The 18837-nt window shown below is 43.0% G+C and overlaps 2 protein-coding genes across 12 annotated transcripts in view; one reads left to right on the forward strand and one right to left on the reverse strand.

The window, feature by feature from the left end:
- NSD3 (nuclear receptor binding SET domain protein 3) overlaps positions 1 to 10174 on the reverse strand; it is a 149174-nt gene extending 139000 nt beyond the window's left edge. For 6 of the 7 annotated variants that reach the window (XM_066235550.1, XM_066235544.1, XM_066235547.1 and 3 more), the window contains exon 1: positions 9022 to 9527. The gene's annotated coding sequence lies outside the window, so the exon portion shown is untranslated. Of the gene's footprint in view, positions 1 to 9021; positions 9528 to 10087 lie in introns of those variants that run through there. The other variant, XM_066235549.1, reaches the window with a different exon arrangement.
- Positions 10175 to 15103: 4929 nt separating this feature from the next.
- Positions 15104 to 18837, forward strand: part of LETM2 (leucine zipper and EF-hand containing transmembrane protein 2) — a 33546-nt gene continuing 29812 nt past the window's right edge. For 2 of the 5 annotated variants that reach the window (XM_066237212.1, XM_066237214.1), the window contains exons 1-2: positions 15104 to 15228; positions 17030 to 17110. In XM_066237212.1, the coding sequence (XP_066093309.1) occupies positions 17064 to 17110 (47 nt within the window). In that variant the 5' untranslated portion in view covers positions 15104 to 15228; positions 17030 to 17063. The other 3 variants (XM_066237213.1, XM_066237215.1, XM_066237216.1) reach the window with 3 other exon arrangements.

Here is an 18837-nt window from a genome sequence, read left to right on the forward strand (position 1 = left end):
ACCTTTTATCCTTCCTATAAAGACCAACTTTTTTTTTTTGGTTCATCAGTTTTAGCATTTTAGCATTTTAGTTCAACACTTCGTTTTCAAAATAAGCAATAAAAGAACATAAGTAACTTCAACCATAACTTAAAATTTACATATCCCCTATTTGCTTAATTAAAACACTAAGTGTTGATGAAGCTATAGTCATCATGCTGTTGTTATAGCAACAGTGCAAGTAAATTTGGACTGGAAAGTTAACTTCATGTTCATACCTGTACTGGCACGAATTTTCTTACCAACTGAGAAACGCCCACATAACCCATGCAAACATTCTGATCAAGAATCAGTTAACTTTCAACTTTTAACTTCTAGGAAAGTGAGTTTAGGCCAACTAAAGATTAATTCATTTTGCATGTGTTATTTTTCTTATATTAAAAAAAAGTCATTTATTATCAGCTATATGCCTAGTAACACTTCTGATTTGGAGCCCTAGAGCTCCAGAAAGTAGTCATTATCATCTCTACTTCAGAGGTAAGAACAGTGACTGAGCTTTGGTGGTGAGAGCTACAGTAGGAACAGGAACTCAGATCTTCTTGGCTCTTGCCCTACACTCACTCCACTGACCACTGAGTTTAAAAAAATAAAATAAAAGGATGTTTTGTTAAATGGCTTAAAGCAAATAAAACTGCCAGGGTGAAGGTCAGTCAGAGCAAAGCAAACCTCTCTTACAAAAGAAAACAAGCCCTGGCCAGATAGCTCAGTTGGTTAGAACATTGTCCCAATGTGCGAAGGTTGCTGGTTCCATCCTCGGTCAGGACACAAACAGGAACAGATCGATGTTCCTGTCTCTCCCTCTCTTTCTCTCTCCTTTCCTCTCCTTCTAAAATAAAGAACCAAGATCCTTTAAAAAAAAAAGAAAGAAAGAAGGAAGGAGCCCTGGCTGGCTGGCTCAGTGGTAGAGCGTTTGACCAGCATGTGGAAGTCCCAGGTTCGATTCCCAGCCAGAGCACACAGGAAAAGCGCTCATCTGCTTCTCCACTCCTCCCCCTCTCCTTCCTCTCTGTCTCTCTCTTCCCCTCCTGCAGCCAAAGCTCCATTGGAACAAAGCTGGCCTGGGCACTGAGGACGGCTCCATGGCCTCCACCTCAGGCACTAGAATGGCTCCAGCAGAAAGAAAGCATCGCCCCTGGTGGGCATGCCGAGTGGATCCCGGTTGTACGCATGCGGCAGTCTGTCTGACTGCCTCTCGGCTTCTAACTTCAGAAAAATACAAAAAAAAAAAAAAAAGGGGGGAGGGAAGGAGGGAGAGGGGGAGAGGGAGGGAGGAAAGGAGAGAGAGAGGGAAGAAAAAATAAAGAAAACCATAATTTCGAAATGGTGACAAGTTTGCAACAGTTAATTATATAGGCCTAGGTCCTGGCCAATTAGCTCAGTCAGAGCATCACCTAGAAATGTCAAGGTTGCAGGTTCCATCCTCCGTCAAGGTACATATGGGAACCAACCATTGAATGCTCAACTAAGTAGAACAGTGGCAGTTAACCTGGTCCCTACCGCCCACTAGTGGGCGTTCCAGCTTTCATGGTGGGCGGTAGTGGAGCAACCAAAGTATAAATAAAAAGATAGATTTAACTATAGTAAGTTGTTTTATAAAGATTTATTCTGCCAAACTTAGCAAAAATCCAACATAAAGTACTTGGTAAGTAATTATTATTATATGCTTTAACTTGCTGTAACTCTGCTTTATAAATTTTATAAAGTAAAGTTACTTCCCTACTTTATAAGGAAGTACTGTGGTACCGGTGGGCGGTTAGAAAATTTTACTACTAACAGAGATACAAAAGTGGGCAGTAGGTATAAAAAGGTTGACTACCCCTGAAGTAGAATAATAAATCAATGCTTCTCTCCCCCCCCCCCCGTTCCTGTCTCTCTCTAAAACAATCAAAACCAAACCAAAACAAAACAAGAGATGCAATACTGTCTTGGCTATCGCCAAAAGGCCACTACGCAAGTCTCCATATAAAACTTCTTAATTTTCTTCATCTCAAATCAATTTGATAAACTAATTTTTTTATGCACAAAATCCCAGGAAGCCACACATTTCTTTTTTTTTATATATATACATTTTTAGAGAGGAGAGGGAGAGACAGAGAGGAGAGACAGAGAGAGAGAGAAGTGGGGGAGGAGCTGGAAGCATCAACTCCCATATGTGCCTTGACCAGGCAAGCCCAGGGTTTCGAACCAGTGACCTCAGCATTTCCAGGTTCACACTTTATCCACTGTGCCACCACAGGTCAGGTACATTTCTTAAGTTTAAAACATCTACTTAAATATTTCAGGAACCCTGTATATAAGTTACACCGAAACAAGAAAAAGCAGGTCCGATGGCAAAAAATACTCTATCCTTACATTAAAAATTAATATTTAATTATCTGTCAAAGTAAGAATAATGCAGGCTAAAAAAGGTCAAAAGCCCTGGCTGGATGATAGCTCGATTGGTTAGAGCAGTGGTCCCCAACCCCTGGGGCCGCGGGCCATTTGGTACCGGTCCACGGAGAAAGAATAACTTACATTATTTCTGTTTTATTTATATTTAAGTTTGAACAATGTTTTATTTTTACAAAATGACCAGATTCCCTCTATTACATCCGTCTAAGACTCACTCTTGACACTTGTCTCGGTCACGTGATACATTTATCCGTCCCTCCCTAAAGGCTGGTTCGTGAAAATATTTTCTGACATTAAACCGGTCCATGGCCCAAGAAAGGTTAGGGACCACTGAGTTAGAGCACCGTCCCGAAGCACAGAGGTTTGATTCCTGGTCAGGGCACAGACAGGAACACAATATTCCAGTCTCTCTCTTTTTCCTTCCCCTCTTGCTGAAATCAATAAATAAAAATTTTTTAAAAAGAGAGAATGTCAAGAAACACACACCCATATATATTTAATCATCTAAAAAGTAATCAGACTGAAATCTGAAACTGTTATGCTGCTTAGCATGACAGTCTATTTAGCCAGGTAGTTCCTGAAATCTCAATTTCCATCTTTAAATTAGGTTAAATAATTCTTGTGCTTTCACTTCATGTTAAAAAGGAAAAATGCTGAATTACTGTGTGGGGATTCTAGCAACATTTCAGATAGTGTAATATAAATGTGAGGTATTAGGGAATAATATATTTCTGTGGTTAAAAATGGAAACTGTATGAATATTAAAAATTCATTTTCTTATTCACTTTCTCCTCAATATAGCCTACCTCTAGAAGAAAAAGGGAACCTAATAAGAAAAGTTATCATTGTAGATGAGTCAACAATGACACAGATCCACATTTAAATTTTATAATAAGCCAAAAACCCACTTTCAAAGAGGTTTTCAAATTCAAAATCTTGTCAATAAATAGATGTACTTTAAGAGTAACAACACACATCTATCTAGTAAAAAACTGAAATTCTCTAATTCATAAAATTTAAAATATGCTTTTAACTTTTTTTCATGCCACACTATAGAGGCACTACACAAAACAATTGTTTAAAAGTACTTATTAAGTACTTAATAAGATAAACAATAAAAACCAAAACATGTAAGCTTTAAAAAAGTAGTCAAAGGCCTGACCAGGTGGTGGTGCAGTGGATAGAGCGTCGGACTGGGATGCAGAGGACTCAGGTTCAAGACCCCGAGGTCGCCAGCTTGAGCGCAGGCTCATCTGGTTTGAGCAAAAACCCACCAGCTTGAACCCAAGGTCGCTGGCTCCAGCAAGGGATTACTCGGTCTGCTGAAGGCCCGCGGTCAAGGCACATATGAGAAAGCAATCAATGAACTAAGGTGTTGCAACGGGCAATGAAAAACTAATGATTGATACTTCTCATCTCTCTCTGTTCCTGTCTGTCCCTATCTGTCCCTCTCTCTGACTCATTCTCTGTCTCTGTAAAAAATAAATTAATTAATTAATTTTAAAAAGTAGTCAAAGTATAATCAATTTCTTAAATATACCATAATTAATATTTATTAAAAGATTAGCTTGCAGAAATAAAGCTCATTCATTTAAAACTCAAATGCTGGACATGTTTATTAACAAAGGAATAAATCATCTTAATTGCTCTTTCAAATATAATTGACTACTTTTCTTAAAGTAAAACTAAAAACAGCATTGCATCAAGAAGTAGATTATATTCCCCTCCCGCAGCCAAGGCTCCATTGGAGCAAAGATGGCCCGGGCGCTGGGGATGGCTCTGTGGCCTCTGCCCCAGGCGCTAGAGTGGCTCTGGTCGCAACATGGCGACGCCCAGGATGGGCAGAGCATCGCCCCCTGGTGGGCAGAGCGTCGCCCCCTGGTGGGCGTGCCGGGTGGATCCCGGTGGGCGCATGCGGGAGTCTGTCTGACTGTCTCTCCCTGTTTCTAGCTTCAGAAAAATGCAAAAAAAAAAAAAAAAAAAAAAAAAGAAGTAGATTATAGGGATATAAAATTCTAAACCTTTTTAAATCTTTAATAATTTTAATATGTGAAGTGTCTAAAACAGACTATCTTTCTGTTTTAAAAGAACCAAATAAATAAGTATCCATGGTTACTTATTTTCTAGATAATCAACAGTGCCTGCTAAGATTTCTTTAACTTGTTTTCAATGAGATATTTTTAGTTCATTTAAAAAAATTTACCAGTATTCAATTTTCTTTCCAAGTTGTTTTCCAGGACCATAACGGACCTCTTATTTTTTCATTTCATTGCTATCTTATTTTATTGATTTTTTTTTTTTTTACAGCGACAGAGAGTCAGAGAGAGGGATAGACAGAGACAGACAGACAGGAACGGAGAGATGAGAAGCATCAATCATTAGTTTTTCGTTGCGTGTTGCAACACCTTAGCTGTTCATTGATTGCTTTCTCATATATGCCTTGACCGCGGGCCTTCAGCAGACGGAGTAACCCCTTGCTGGAGCCAGCGACCTTTGGGCTTAAGCCAGTGAGCTTTTGCTCCAACCAGATGAGCCTGTGCTCAAGTTGGAGACCTCGGGGTCTTGAACCTGGGTCTTCCGAAGCCCAGTCCGACGCTCTATCCACTGCGCCACCGCCTGGTCAGGCTTTATTGATAATTTTAATAAAATAGAAAAAATTCTGCCCCAAACCATTTCGTTACACAAAACACAAACTTCAGGACACTTGGACATGACCCTCACACATAAGCTATACATATAACAGTGGACAAGATATGAAAAAATAGAAGCATGATCCTTTGCCTCAGTGCAACTTAATCCTCTTGCATTCATTATACTAAATGTGCCTAATCTTGGCAATTCTCCCTCAATTTGTGCTTTCCCAGAAAGCTCAAATACTTTCATAATAATGAAGTAATGTGTTGTGGTGTAAAGAGGCAGGTAACAGGTTGTTGCCAAAGTTTCAGTTTTCTCTCTTGTATATTAAAGTGTTTTCTATTTAAATAGGATGTTAGGATCTTACTTCAGGACCTGCTCTATTACTTAAAATACCAAAATCTGTTAACAACCGAATGTGAAACAAGATTCCAAATAATGGAATACTATATGACCCTTAAAAAGAGCTGAAGATACCTAAGTGTTCGTTTAAATGGATGACCCAGACAACCTGTTAAAAATACAAAATGCAGATGGTATACCCCAATCATTATGCATTTTAAGACAGAAATACATATATGTACAAAAATGTTCTACGATACAAAAGAAACTTCAAATGGTCACCAGTGGGTTACCACCAAAGTATGGTGGTAACTTTTTTTAAACCTCTTAGCCTTTTATATTTGGGGGGAAATTTAAATAATGAATATATATTACTATTATTTTTTAAAGATTTTATTTATTGATATTAGAGAGAGAAGGGGGGGAGCAGGAAGCATCAACCCGTAGTAGCTGCTTCTCGCATGTGCCCTGACCAGGCAAGGCCAGGGACCGGCAACCTCAGCATTCCATCCAGGTCAATGCTTTATCCGCTGTGCCACCACTGGTCAGGTGAACATGTATTATTTTAATAAATTAAAAAAACAACTATAAGGTCTGCTGATTCAGGTTCCATAATTAGAAAAAACCTGGGTTTAAATATTGGCTTTGCCATTTACCATCTGTGAGATGTTATTAGGCCACTTTACCTCAATTTTCACGTCTGCAAAAAGTGTATAGTACTAACCTCACACAACTCTCTGGAAGGTAAAAAAAAATCATGCATTTAAGGCCCCTAGCATAGCACATGGTAAGACGACAACTAGTAGCAGCTATAACTATGATTATTATGAATGTTATTATAAACTCCACAAACTGAAGAGTATTTAGAATCAGATTGATAATTCATTCAAAGATGACCAATCTCAAAGACAACCAATTTCCTTTATCCAAAACTCATTTAGTCAGGTCTGCATAATAGATAATTATTGACTTTAGGTTTTAAAAAAATTTCTCACAGGTAGTAGGTGGGCTAATGGATATGGTAATCAGTGCAAAGTCTGAGTTTTAATTATTTTACTAGAAGAGCCTTCTTCATTATATGGATACATACTACCCAAGGAGCCAGAGTACTCATGACAATTGGACAAGGGACCCTGAACTTCACAAAATACTGAATACATAGGAATATGCTTTTTTTAAAAGTAATTCAAGCTGCCAACATGAGTTGTTGTTTTTTAATATACAACTTCTCATTTTCCTGAAATTTTATGGCACTTATAGTGCACATAATTATGATGTAATCACAAATAACATATCAAACAAGTGGAGATATAAAAATACAACCTCCATACAAATAAATTCCAAAAAAGCTTACTAAATGGCTTTTTGAGTGGAACTTTTCCTCACAAAATTTTCAAAAATTCAGGATGAATATTATTAAAACAAAGTACTCTAAATTGTTAATCTGGCCTACATACTTAAAAGCACTCTCACAAATTACCAGTCTAACGATATTCAATTTAATTTTTCAAAAAGACCAAGAACATATCCTAAACATATGTAACAACTAAAAAAATGTTGCATTAAGGTAGATTAAATCAACATGTAGTACAACTGGTTTGGGTCCATCATATTTTAACAAGCCTTCCTGGTATTACAGAACAGTTTCAATATCAATACGATGGATTAAAGTTTAAATTACAATTATAAAACAAAAGATCATACATACATTTAATCCTTTTCAATATAAAAATAAAAGGTTTCACTTAATTTAGCTACTGTAAATTTGTCAGGATTTAAACTTTTAGAATAGTAACTATTTCTTATCACACAGATAGTTATATTTGAATACACTAAGGAATTACTATAGCTTTCCTGAGTGACCTGAAGTTCCCACCAAAAATATTGGCACCTCAGTTAGGATCTGAGAGCTGCATGCCTATTTCTTAAATTATTGCAGTATGCTGAACTGGCATTGGAAGATTGTACTGAGCTAGCTCCGTGAAAGCAAAGGGAAGGCAGAGCTATCAGAAATACCATTTTAAAATACTACACACATTTCTAATTTTCTAATATTCAAAACACAGCAAGCAGATAATCTACGACAAGCAGATCTTCCTACCCTTCTCATCCCCACACGATGCTCTGCCAAGAGCACAAGCCCAAGTAAAATAACCGATGCAATTTCCTTGTTTACTTAAAGAATTGCAGAAAACATGTTGACTGCTTCCCAGGCCTCTGAAACAAATGAATATTTAAAAGACTTTTCGTGGTCCTGTTTGAAATGAGAGTAGAAATGATTCCTTCAGCTGGTAAAAATATAGTCTTAACTTTATAAAAAGGGTTAAATTTTACACTGCAGTTCATTAGCATGTCTTGTTTGGAACCAGAAGGAAGAGAGGAAGAGGGGGCAGCAAAACACAGGATGGAAAACATCACTACCTCCTTGGTGGTTATGAATGATTTTAAATGACCTCAAGATGTAAGGCAAGAGTTCATGAATAGAAAGGGGGTTAACCATCTGAAATGGCCCCTTCCAGATTCATACCGGTATCAGAGAGAAGGAATTTATTTACACTGCAGTGCCTGGCAGCAAACATGGCTGCCCCTGCCCCCTTTAAATCTGAAATCTTCACTCCCTTACCAAAACCATCAAATTATGGCCATGTGTCTCCCTGTCTTGCTACAACACTAACACTTCTCCTCCCTCAAAAGGGTAAAACCCACACCTCCCCATTTCACAGCAATCACAACACCATAACCACTTGCTTCTCTATTCTCCAGCCTTAAAAAAGGTACTGAAAACGTACAAATATAGGAACAAAAGGCTTCCCTTCCTAACACTTTAATAACCCCCTTTCCTTTCTTTTCCTCCCACTCTGTGCTGTCTGCTCGCTGGTTACCATCATTTTCAACATTCAGTTAATTTCCTTGCCTATCCCAATACAAGGTCTTCCAGTTTCCTGAGTCTATTCCTATCTTCCTTTTGCATCCTGTCTCAAATCGTTTCTCCTCCCTTTACCTAATCCACCTTTTCCTCCACTTCATTCCGTCGTTTCTCCCTTGATGCCCGTTTCTCCATCAAATTCTATCTCCTTCCCCCAGACTTCTAGTTCCCACCCTCCACTCCAAACCTCCCTATTTCTCAGTTCACCCAGGTCGCCAAACCTAACTCTGCTTCACTTTCCCTGCCCCTCCCCCGTTCCATCTTAATCCCCGCCCCCATCCCACCTCTACGTACTCCCAATTCCCAGCTCAGCGCCACTCCATCTCTTATCCCAATCCCACCTCCCCTGCCCCACCTCCCAATCCCCTTCATACACCCCACCTTGCCATCTGTTCCTCCTTCTAGGGTCCCCTCGAACCCTTGCAGGCCACTCGCCTGTCCCCGCATCCCAGTTAGGGTCTCTCTCCCTACCCTGGTCCCATCCCTAGGTCTCTCCCTCCTCGGCGCTTCCCATACACATACACACAATCACGCACGCATACGAACCCTTGCAGGCCACTCGCCTGTCCCCGCATCCTGGTTAGGGTCTCTCTCTCTACCCTGGTCCCATCCCTAGGTCTCTACCTTCTCGGCGCTTCCCATACACATACACATACACATACACACAAACACGCACGCATACACTTTACCTTCAGTTTGTTCCATTCTAACCCCCCGGCCGTGTCAGTACGATCACTGGAGAGACACGGAGGCCCGGAGTGGGGCTCGGGTGCGGGCAGCCGCCGGGGCTGCGGGGGGAGGAGACGGAACCAAGCTAGGCCGCATGAAATCCCCGGGCTAGATTTCCCTCGCGCCAGATGCCTCTGCCATGGCGGCGGGCGCAGAAGAGGGCCACGGCCGGGCCCGGCGCGGAGCGGAGCGGAGAGGAGGAAGGCTGCGGGAGGTGGGGAACGCAGGGGAGGTGGAGGGATGGGGCTCGCCGCGCAGCCGCTGCTACCAGAAAGGAGCCTGTGGCTGGCGGCCGGACCGGGGCAGCGGGGTCCTCCCGGCTCCAGTCGGCTTTCGCACGCCTCTCCGCGGCGACCAGTGGACAGTTCCCCGCGGCCTCCGCCTCGATCCTGGCCGTCGCTGCCACTGCCGCTGCCGATGCCGCCGCCGCCCGCTGCCGCCGCCGCCCGCTCCCGCCGCCGCCACCGACGCCGCGCACAAAGCCCCCCCCCCCCCCGCCCGACTCTCGGAGCGCCGCCGCCGCCGCCAAATCTTCAGCCGCTTATTGGCTGCCGGCCGCAGCGCCTACCGGGAAATGCAGTCTCGGGCTTGGGGCGCGGGGGGGGGGGGCCGAAAGAAGGAAGAGGCTCGTCGGCGGGGCGGGAAGGAGGGGCCGCAGCGAAAACCAGAAATGTGAGCAACCCGAGGGAGTCCAGACGAGAAGTGAGACCGCAGGCGATAAAGGCAGAGGGGCAAGAAGGAAAGATGCGAAGGAGAGTCTAAACGAAACTAGAAGATAGGGACGACAGGTTAAAAAGGTTGGGCCTGTGAGCTAAAACTATGTCCTTGCGTATTACATGTTAAATAACAGCACACTTATTAAACACTGTATGGTCCACCTCAGAGCGGCGCTGCCATACAATCCCTAGATGTTAGAAATAACTACCAACGGGCGCCCGGTTAAGACGACCGGGAAAGAGAACAATTTATGTGCCTCCTCAGCTATCTCCTGTCCGACAGCTGTCAGAGAAGCGCTGCGTATTCCACCTGGGTCTGCGTCTGGACACCACGCCAGCAATTTCAGACTTGATCCTCGGGGGCAGTCCCTCTTTCAGCCATGCCTGTTTCAGCCGGATGCCCCCCCCCCCCCCTTCCCCTGCAAGAATTAGAAGGCCTTGGCGGCATCTCAACCTCCGTGGGGAAGTGCCGACCTCTCTAGCAGCCACCCGGGCCCACACGCCTTCTTCCTGCTCGCACTGCGGGCCCGGAGGCTTATGGGTAACTAGAAGGACGTAAGCGCCGACTGCACCCCAGACCCCGAGGGACCCGGAGGGCTCTGTGCCCGTCACGTGCCTGGGCCTTTTGCTGCTCCCTGCCAGGCCTTCCTTTCCAGGGATGTGAGGGCATTTGTCCTAGGCAGAGTTCACGCAAGAATGAAAAGAGGAAGACAGAATCAAAATTCTTTGTAACCCTCTATCTCTCCCCATCCTAGGAAATTTATGTTTAACAATGGAAGGTCGTGGGTGGGTAGGTAGGGGTGACACAGTGAACTGTTCTTGCAGGAGTGTGCAGATTTGATGATATTTCCTGGGGACTGTTGAAAATGACTGGAACGTTGCAGGCAGCAATCAGATAAGGAAACCGAAACTGCTCTCTGTTCTGAGAATAATAAACCCATGTCACTGCTAGATATACTCTTCATAAACTTTATAGTGCTGATCTATTTTGTAGCGTTACAAGAAATTCCTAGACTCTTTAAATACCACTTAAATAAGAAATGAAAAGATTCCTACAGCCCTGGCTGGATAGCTCCCACTGTTAGAGTGGCACACTGAAGCACAAAGGTTGCTGGTTTGATTCCTGATCAGGGCACATACAGGATCAGATCAATCTTCTTGTCTCTCTCTCTCTCTCTCTCTCTCTCTCTCTCTCTCTCTCCTCTTTCCTTTCTCTCTAAAATCAATTTAAAAAAAGATTCCGCCTGGCCTGTGGTGGCGCAGTGGATAAAGCGTCGACCTGGAAATGCTGAGGTCGCCGGTTTGAAACCCTGGGCTTGCCTGGTCAGGGCACATATGGGAGTTGATGCTTCCAGCTCCTCCCCCCCTGTCTCTCTCTCCTCTCTCTCTCTCTCTCTCTCTCTCTCTCTCTCTCTCTCTCTCTCTGTCCTCTCTAAAATGAATTAAAAAAAAAAACAAAGATTTGTTAAAAAAAAAAAGATTCCTACAAATCAATCATTTTAGTTTTTTTAAAAAACATAACTGTTGATAATGCAAAAGATGATATTCAGAATTAAGCAGTCCCATTACTATTTAATCATTAAATATTTCTAAAACTATGCTTGTGTAGTGTCTATGCTTTGTGTAGTGACACAAGTTAAAGGAATCAATAAGATCACTTTTTTTTTTTTAAGTGAGAGGAGGGGAGATAGATTCCCACATGCACCCAGACCACCCCAACCAGGATCCACTCGGCAACCCTGTCTTGGGCCTATGCTCAAATCAACCCAGCTATCCTCAGAGCCTGAGGTGGACACTGGGACTAACCGAGTCCCTTACTGCAAGAGGGGAAGAGAGAGAAAAAGGGAGAAGGGAAGAGAAGGAGATGATCGCTTCTCTTCTGTGCCCTGACAGAGGATTGAACCCAGGATGTCCACACGCAGGGGTGACATGCTATCCACTGAGCCAACAGGCCAGGTCAAAACACTTTTATTTTAAATGCCTTTTTGGAACACAGACTGCCAAAGGGGCCACCTGAGCTTATTTTAGTTTGACTCTATTTCCTGGGAAGAAAGATTAAATTGTCTTTTTTCTTTTTTCCCTATTATTCTTTATCCCCCCTTGGCCTGACCTGTGGTGGTGCAGTGGATAGAGCGTCGACCTGGAAATGCTGAGGTCGCCGGTTCAAAACCCTGGGCTTGCCTGGTCAAGGCACATATGGGAGTTGATGCTTCCAGCTCCTCCCCCCTGTCTCTCTCTCTCTCTCTCTCTCTCCTCTCTAAAATGAATAAATAAAATAAAAATTAAAAAAAAATTTACCTTATTCTTTATCCCCTCACCTTCTTTACCACCTTCCCTCATTTTGCTGATAAATTGTTGCCTTGACCAGACACCTGGATTTTTCCCTTGAGGAGAATCTGGTTGTCCCTGAAGATTTTATTTTGCTTTTCTTCTAAAACTATGCGGACAAGAGTTTAAAATCAGAGTTATGTGAAGTAGCCCTGCTCTGGTAGCTCAGTTGGTTAAGTATAATCCCAATTACCCAATGCTGTAGGTTTGATCCCCAGTCAAGGCTCATACAAGAATCAACCAATGAATGCATGAATAAGTAGAACAGTAATCAATGTTTCTTTCTGTCCCTTCCTCTCTCTCTCTCTCAAATAAAAAAATTTAAAAACAGTTTTGTGAGCCCTGGCCAGGTAGCTCAGTTGGTTAGAGAGCCGTCCTGAACCCCCGAGGTTGCAGGTTTGATCCCAGGTCAGGGCACCTATGGAAAGGGACCAATGAATGCACAGGTAGGTGGAACAACAAATGAGTGTTTCTCTCTGTCTCTCTAAAAAAAGAAAAAAAAGGTATGTGAAGTAGATGCATAGTCTCTTCCTGAAAAACATTAGAATATACATTGTTAATAATATTTGATCGGGAGCTACATTTGCGGAAATGGCCATTAAAAATAACTACATTTTGCCTGACCAGGTGGTGGCACAGTGGATAGAGCGTTGGACTGGGATGCGGAGGACCCAGGTTCGAGACCCCGAGGTCGCGAGCTTGAGTGTGGGCTCATCTAGTTTGAGAAAGCTCACCAGCTTGAGCCCAGGGTCGCTGGCTTTAGCAAGAAATCACTTCCTCTGCTGTAGCCACCCCCCCCCCGCCCCTCAGTCAAAGCACATATGAGAAAGCAATCAATGAACAACTAAGGAGCTGAAACAAAGAATTGATGCTTCTCATCTCTCTCCCTTTCTGTCTGTCCCTATCTGTCCCTCTGACTTTCTCTGTATTTGTCCCTCTGACTTTCTCTGACTCTGTCACAAAAAAACTACATTTTTTTTGCGGGGCAGCAGGGGAACCGGGCGGCCTCCTACTCTGCGGTGGGCCACCAGCACTCAGCGGACAATTTTTAAAGAAAAAAAAGATAAAAAAAACAAAACAAAAAAACCCCTACATTTTTGCTGTAGCCTCCCAGTCAAGGCACATATGAGAAAGCAATCAATGAACAACTAAGGAGCTGAAACGAAGAATTGATGCTTCTCATCTCTCTCCCTTTCTTTCTGTCGGTCCCTATCTGTCCCTCTGACTCTCTCTGTCACAAAAAAAAACTACATTTTTAGCATCTAACATCTGAGGTTCAGAACTTCTCTCTTCAGAGAAGAAAAAGCATGAGCAAACAGACCACTAAGACAGCAATTAAACAACCAGGCCAGAGTTGGAGAGAAGAAAAAATTTTTCTTGTTTCTCTTTTGAAGATTGTAACTAAAAACTCCTTATGTTATAAAACACTTATTCTGAAAGTCAAACGTTCCCAGTCCCAATAACAGGAAAAGGCAGGCCTTGCTTTGAACAAATGAATTTTAATAAGAAAGATTCTTTTTTCTTTACTGAGAGCGAGAGTCAGAGAGAGAGACAGACTGACAGGAACACAGAGAGATGAGAAGCATCAATCATCAGTTTTTCGTTGCAACACCTTAGTTTTTCATTGATTGCTTTCTCATATGTGCCTTGACCGCAGGCCTTCAGCAGACCGAGTAACCCCTTGCTCAAGCCAGCGACCTTGGGTCCAAGCTGGTGAGCTTTGCTCAAACCAGATGAGCCATGCTCAAGCTGGCGACCTCAGGGTCTCAAACCTGGGTCCTCCACATCCCAGGCCTACGCTCTATCCACTGCACCACCATCTGGTCAGGCTAAGAAAGATTCTTAACTCTTCTCTTTTCAGATTAGGCTTGCTAACATATGGACATGGTAGAAAATCTAGTTCCATCTTTCAAATAGTGATCTTGGTATCATTCATCCGGTTTATGAATACTTAATGATTTTCACTGTGCTTGGTTGTAAGTGAATACAATGCACGAATAAGAATATTTCTCGGTATAAAATATATAAAATGTCTCCCAAGGAACTAAGAGGAAAATATTTGCATCCTTTATGATCTTTTCTATAAAACTATGGGTATATATGGTAGTGCAGTGATTCATTTATGAAATTAATGTAAAAATTATGCCCTATTCTTTTAGAGCTTAAAATTTACCGTCGGTAATTTTCAGGAAAAGAAATAAAAGGTTAAAGGACCAAAGCATTGTCGATCTTGTTAATTCTTGTAAATACAGAACGTGAAGTGAAACCTTTACGTGGAGAGTTGGGCATCAGACATGCACAAAGGGCCCCCTAGTGGCCAACATGAAAAGTTTTGCCAAGTTGATCCAGGTAAATTACTAGATGAAAAATGTTTTGTGGATTAAAAGCAGTCTGCATTAAAAAAAAATCAAAACTGAAATTTAACACCGCCATCTTTCATTCTTACAAATGTGCAGCCCAGATGATAAAGTCTGTGGTTAGCTAACATGTTAAGAGAAATTTTCTCCATGAGAAAGCTATTCCTTGCTGTCTGATGTTAGTCAAAGTGAGCAAACAAAATGTTTTTTCTTCCTCCTAGAGGTATATAAAACGGATGGGTAGAGATAACTAGGGAGGGAGAACATTTCTAGATTTTTCATTTTCCTATCCTCTAAACTGCACAGCTGCTTTAATATATATTCTTAATATCGAGATTTTAAAGGAAGCACTGATCATAAACAATAACTGTTAAAAGAACATTTATAAAGCAAATTCAGATTACACAGCATTCCAGTCTTGGGCCAGAGGGTTGTTTTCCTTACCATTCCCGCCCTTTCTGCCCCTCCCTCTTTCCACTCCTCCGCCCCACCGCCGCCGCCGCAGCTGCGCAGTTGGAAGAAGTGGGAGACGAAAGGAAATACAAGAGAGTGATGTAATTCCTGACTCCAAGACGGTTACCATGGCGACTATCAGGCATATTGCGCTATAGAGAGGGTCGAAGCTTTAATCCAGCTTTCAATGAAGGATTTTCGGGGAGGGTTAATCCACAACCTACAGACTGTGGACAGGCAGAAGAACATCAGTCTCGGGCATCCGCCCCCGGCCCCCAGCACAGAGTCTACTTAAACTACACCCGATAAGGAAGTAAGTCATTTTGCTGCTGGGAACTCGACCTCGTAGCCTCCAAGGATGTGACAGCGAAGGACGCCCTCGGTCTCCAGAATTTGAGACCCCATTGGTGGGAGATGTCGTCACTCAGAGTGACGTCACCGGGGAGGAACGAGATGGAGCCATAGAGACGGCCTAGGCCGGTCCAGCTTGGGGTGTTGGGGAAGGGGGATCGGGAAGGGACTGGAGGTCTAAGGCAGCCGTTCCCGGGAGCCGGCCAGAGGAGGTAGGGGTGGGCGGGCCCACACCCCAGTCCTCAGGCAGGGACTTGGTGGACCGTGGCTGCCTGGTTTCCTGCGGAGCCGCTCCCTCGGCATCCCGCTCCTCCTGTCAGCGCCCCGTTTTCCCGACTGCTTCCAGTTGCCCACTGCGCTCTCTTCAGCGCTTGACCCGCCCCCCTGCCCGCCCAACAACTTTGGAGCTCAGCCTCATTTCCCCTCCTTCGTGTTTCGCTTCCTCCTCTCTTTTCCGTACCCTGTGCCTTGCTTCTTGTCTACCTTCCATAAATCCGGATCGCCAACAAGGTTCGTGGTCCCCGCGCCTGCACCACTCCCACATCGAAATACAAAGAAACACCCCCAGGCCCCACAGTAAACACGGCCCGCCAACACCACGTGAACAAAAGCCACCCGCTCAAGAAGGCGCCCGTGCATTCCGCACCCTGCAGCTGAGGGCAGGAAGCGAAGGTCCCCGGCGGCCCGTTGCCCCGGCGTGCGGCCGTGGGCGGTGCGTCTGCGTCTACGTAGGCGGGGCTCGCGGCCCGCCCGGCCCCGCCCGCCCGGGAAGTGGTTGTCGGCATCTCACCGCCAGAGTACCCCGGGCGGGAGAGCGGACTGGCCGCCTGATGGTGTCTGGTCTCTCTCCAGCATCGGGACGCCCGTTCTTAGTATGAACTCACATGTGCCAAAGTATTATTTTAACTCTTGATCAAAATGTCAGCTCCGGTTGAGGTTTCGGTCCACTAGAAACCCTGCTACTCTTTTCCCAGCGGCAGGAAAGGCGAGTTGACACTAGCAGATACTAGGGCTCCTTACGGCCCTTGGCTGAAAAGCGCCACAGGGTGGAGGAAGGTTTCTGTAAAGCTTATTTAAGGGTTTGTGGAGACTCACTAGGGTAGGAAACCTGTTTCCCTACACTTGAACTATTAGTAGATACCACGTATATCTTCACTGCTACTTAAATAAGTACTTTAAATCTTTTAAAGTTTGGGGCAGCTTGGCCAAATATGGGAAAAAAGCTAACTGAAAACAAATCCAGAATATTTTCTTGCTACCTGTATTTTTAGGTTACAAATAAGTGTACCTTGCTCAGCTTCTTGAATATTTGGCAACCATTTAAGTAAATTACTAGGTACTATTGACCAGAAATCAAACTGTCTTTGAAGACAATATCACCATCATGAGCATCATCATGTTAAAGGTCATTTTGGTTTGTTGGGATCTCAAGTACCATTCTCAAATCTAGGTATAAGAAACTACTTTTTAATGTTTATTTTATTGATTTTAAAGAGAGATGGGAAGGGGAAGAGAGAGAGAAACCAGGGATCAAACTGGTAACCTTTGTGTTTCCAGACGATGCTCTAACTAACCAAGCCATCTGGCCAGGGCAAGAAAATATTATATATTATTCATGATTGTTGGACATGATCTTGATATTTTTATATCTTGAATAGAATGTGCAAATATTTTACCCTTACAATAGTTAAAAAACACTTAAATCCTGATATCTTTATAATTGATGTGTTTTTTCAGATATTGAATTGTTTACTTCTATCTAGGTCTCTATGTTGACAAGTTGAGACAAATATAAATATGGCCTTCTACAATTATAATACAGTCTTAGCTATTGCCAGAACAAGGTAAGCCTTGGAATCTTCCTGTTCTCCCCAATATCTATATGAACTTTATCCTTCTAGATGGAAAAGATATATGTAGAAAGACAGTCTTAGGACACAATCAAAGCTTTGTTGGTTTTAACTAGGTTGGTTTTTAGCTGACATTTTAGTGTATTTATACTTATCCAAAATTTTCTAAATGCTTTAGAATTCAGGCTGAGTAATTTTGTAGATGTGTAATACAGGTAAGATAGAAGATGTAAGGTTTTATTTATTTTATTTTATTTTTTTTTTTAAAAAAAGATTTTATTTATTCATTTTAGAGAAGGGGGGAGAGGGGGGGAGGAGCAGGAAGCATCAACTCCCATATATGCCTTGACTGGGCAAACCCAAGGTTTCGAACCGGCGACCTCAGCGTTCCAGGTCGACGCTTTATCCACTGAGCCACCACAGGTCAGGCGATGTAAGGTTTTAGAATGACACCTCTGCCATTGATGAATGTTATATGAGACCCTTAGATATAAAGGAGTAAAGTGTCTGGCAAACAAGCCAGTCCTAGGGCCTATCCCTGCCCCAGCAAGGTCTGTTGCCACTTATTTATTAGTTCTCAATGAATACACTGCAAACTTACTGTGTGCTGAATACATTGTGCACCTTCCCTTTTAGCCATTTAGAAAGTGTTGTATCTTGGCATGCTTCAAAAACAGTGGAAAAAGCCATCTCTTTGCCAAAAGAAGTCTCTTTGCCAGGAACTTTCTTTGTCTAATCTTATTTTTATTTTCAAACAATCTGATATGCTTGTTTAACTGAAGATTGTGAGCTGTTATAAAAGTAAAATGGAGAGATCCCTGGCTGGGTGCCCAATTCTGATTTTTTTTTTTTTTTTTTTTTTTTTTTTTAGTGAGAGGAGAGGAGGCAGAAACAGACTCCCCATGCACCAGGACCAGGATTCACCTGGCAAGCCCACTAGGGGGTGATGCTCTGCCCATCTGGGGACCTTGCTTGTTGCAACAGGAGCTATTTTTTTAGCACCTGAGGAGGAGGCTATGGAGCACATGGAGCCATCCTCAGCTCAGGGGGCCAACTGGCTCCAATTGAGCCCTGGCTGCAGGAGAGGAAGAGAGAGAGAGAGAGAGAGAGAGAGAGAGAAAGAGAGAGAGAGAGAGAGAAGGAGAAGCAAGAGGGGAAAGGGTGGAGAAGCAGATAATCGCTTCCTCTGTGTGTCCTGGTGGGAATGGAACTGGGACATCCATACACGGGCCAACACTCTACAGCTGAGCCAACCGGCCAGGGCCAATTCTGGTTCTTATTCCTAAGGTTCTTTAGGAATCTTAGGTGAAGGGCTTTCGGCTGTAAATGCTGCTCATTTGAGGGAATCCATGGGCACTATAGACAATGCAATCTTATGTGATTGGTAACCCCCAAAGGGACCTTGCTTTATTCAGATAATATACCTGTTGTCAGTAGAGTAGTCTTCCACCTGTTTTCCGATAATAAATAGAACTTTCTAACATAACGCTGGCAGAAAAATATTTGCTATTAGAGTTTTAAATGAATAGTCACAGAGTTTCTACTGTTTAATATAACAGTTATATTTCTCATAGAGTATATTATTCAACCATAAAGCTTACTGTTCTTCAACAGGGATAGTTATATTTCATTCACTAAGGAACATCACCTACTTTAAAATACTATTGTTTTATTTTAATGAGATAGAGTATCTATTTCTTTAACTTTTTTTTGTTTTTGTT

This window comes from Saccopteryx bilineata, chromosome 6 (assembly GCF_036850765.1).
Source record: "Saccopteryx bilineata isolate mSacBil1 chromosome 6, mSacBil1_pri_phased_curated, whole genome shotgun sequence".
Lineage (NCBI taxonomy): Eukaryota > Metazoa > Chordata > Mammalia > Chiroptera > Emballonuridae > Saccopteryx > Saccopteryx bilineata.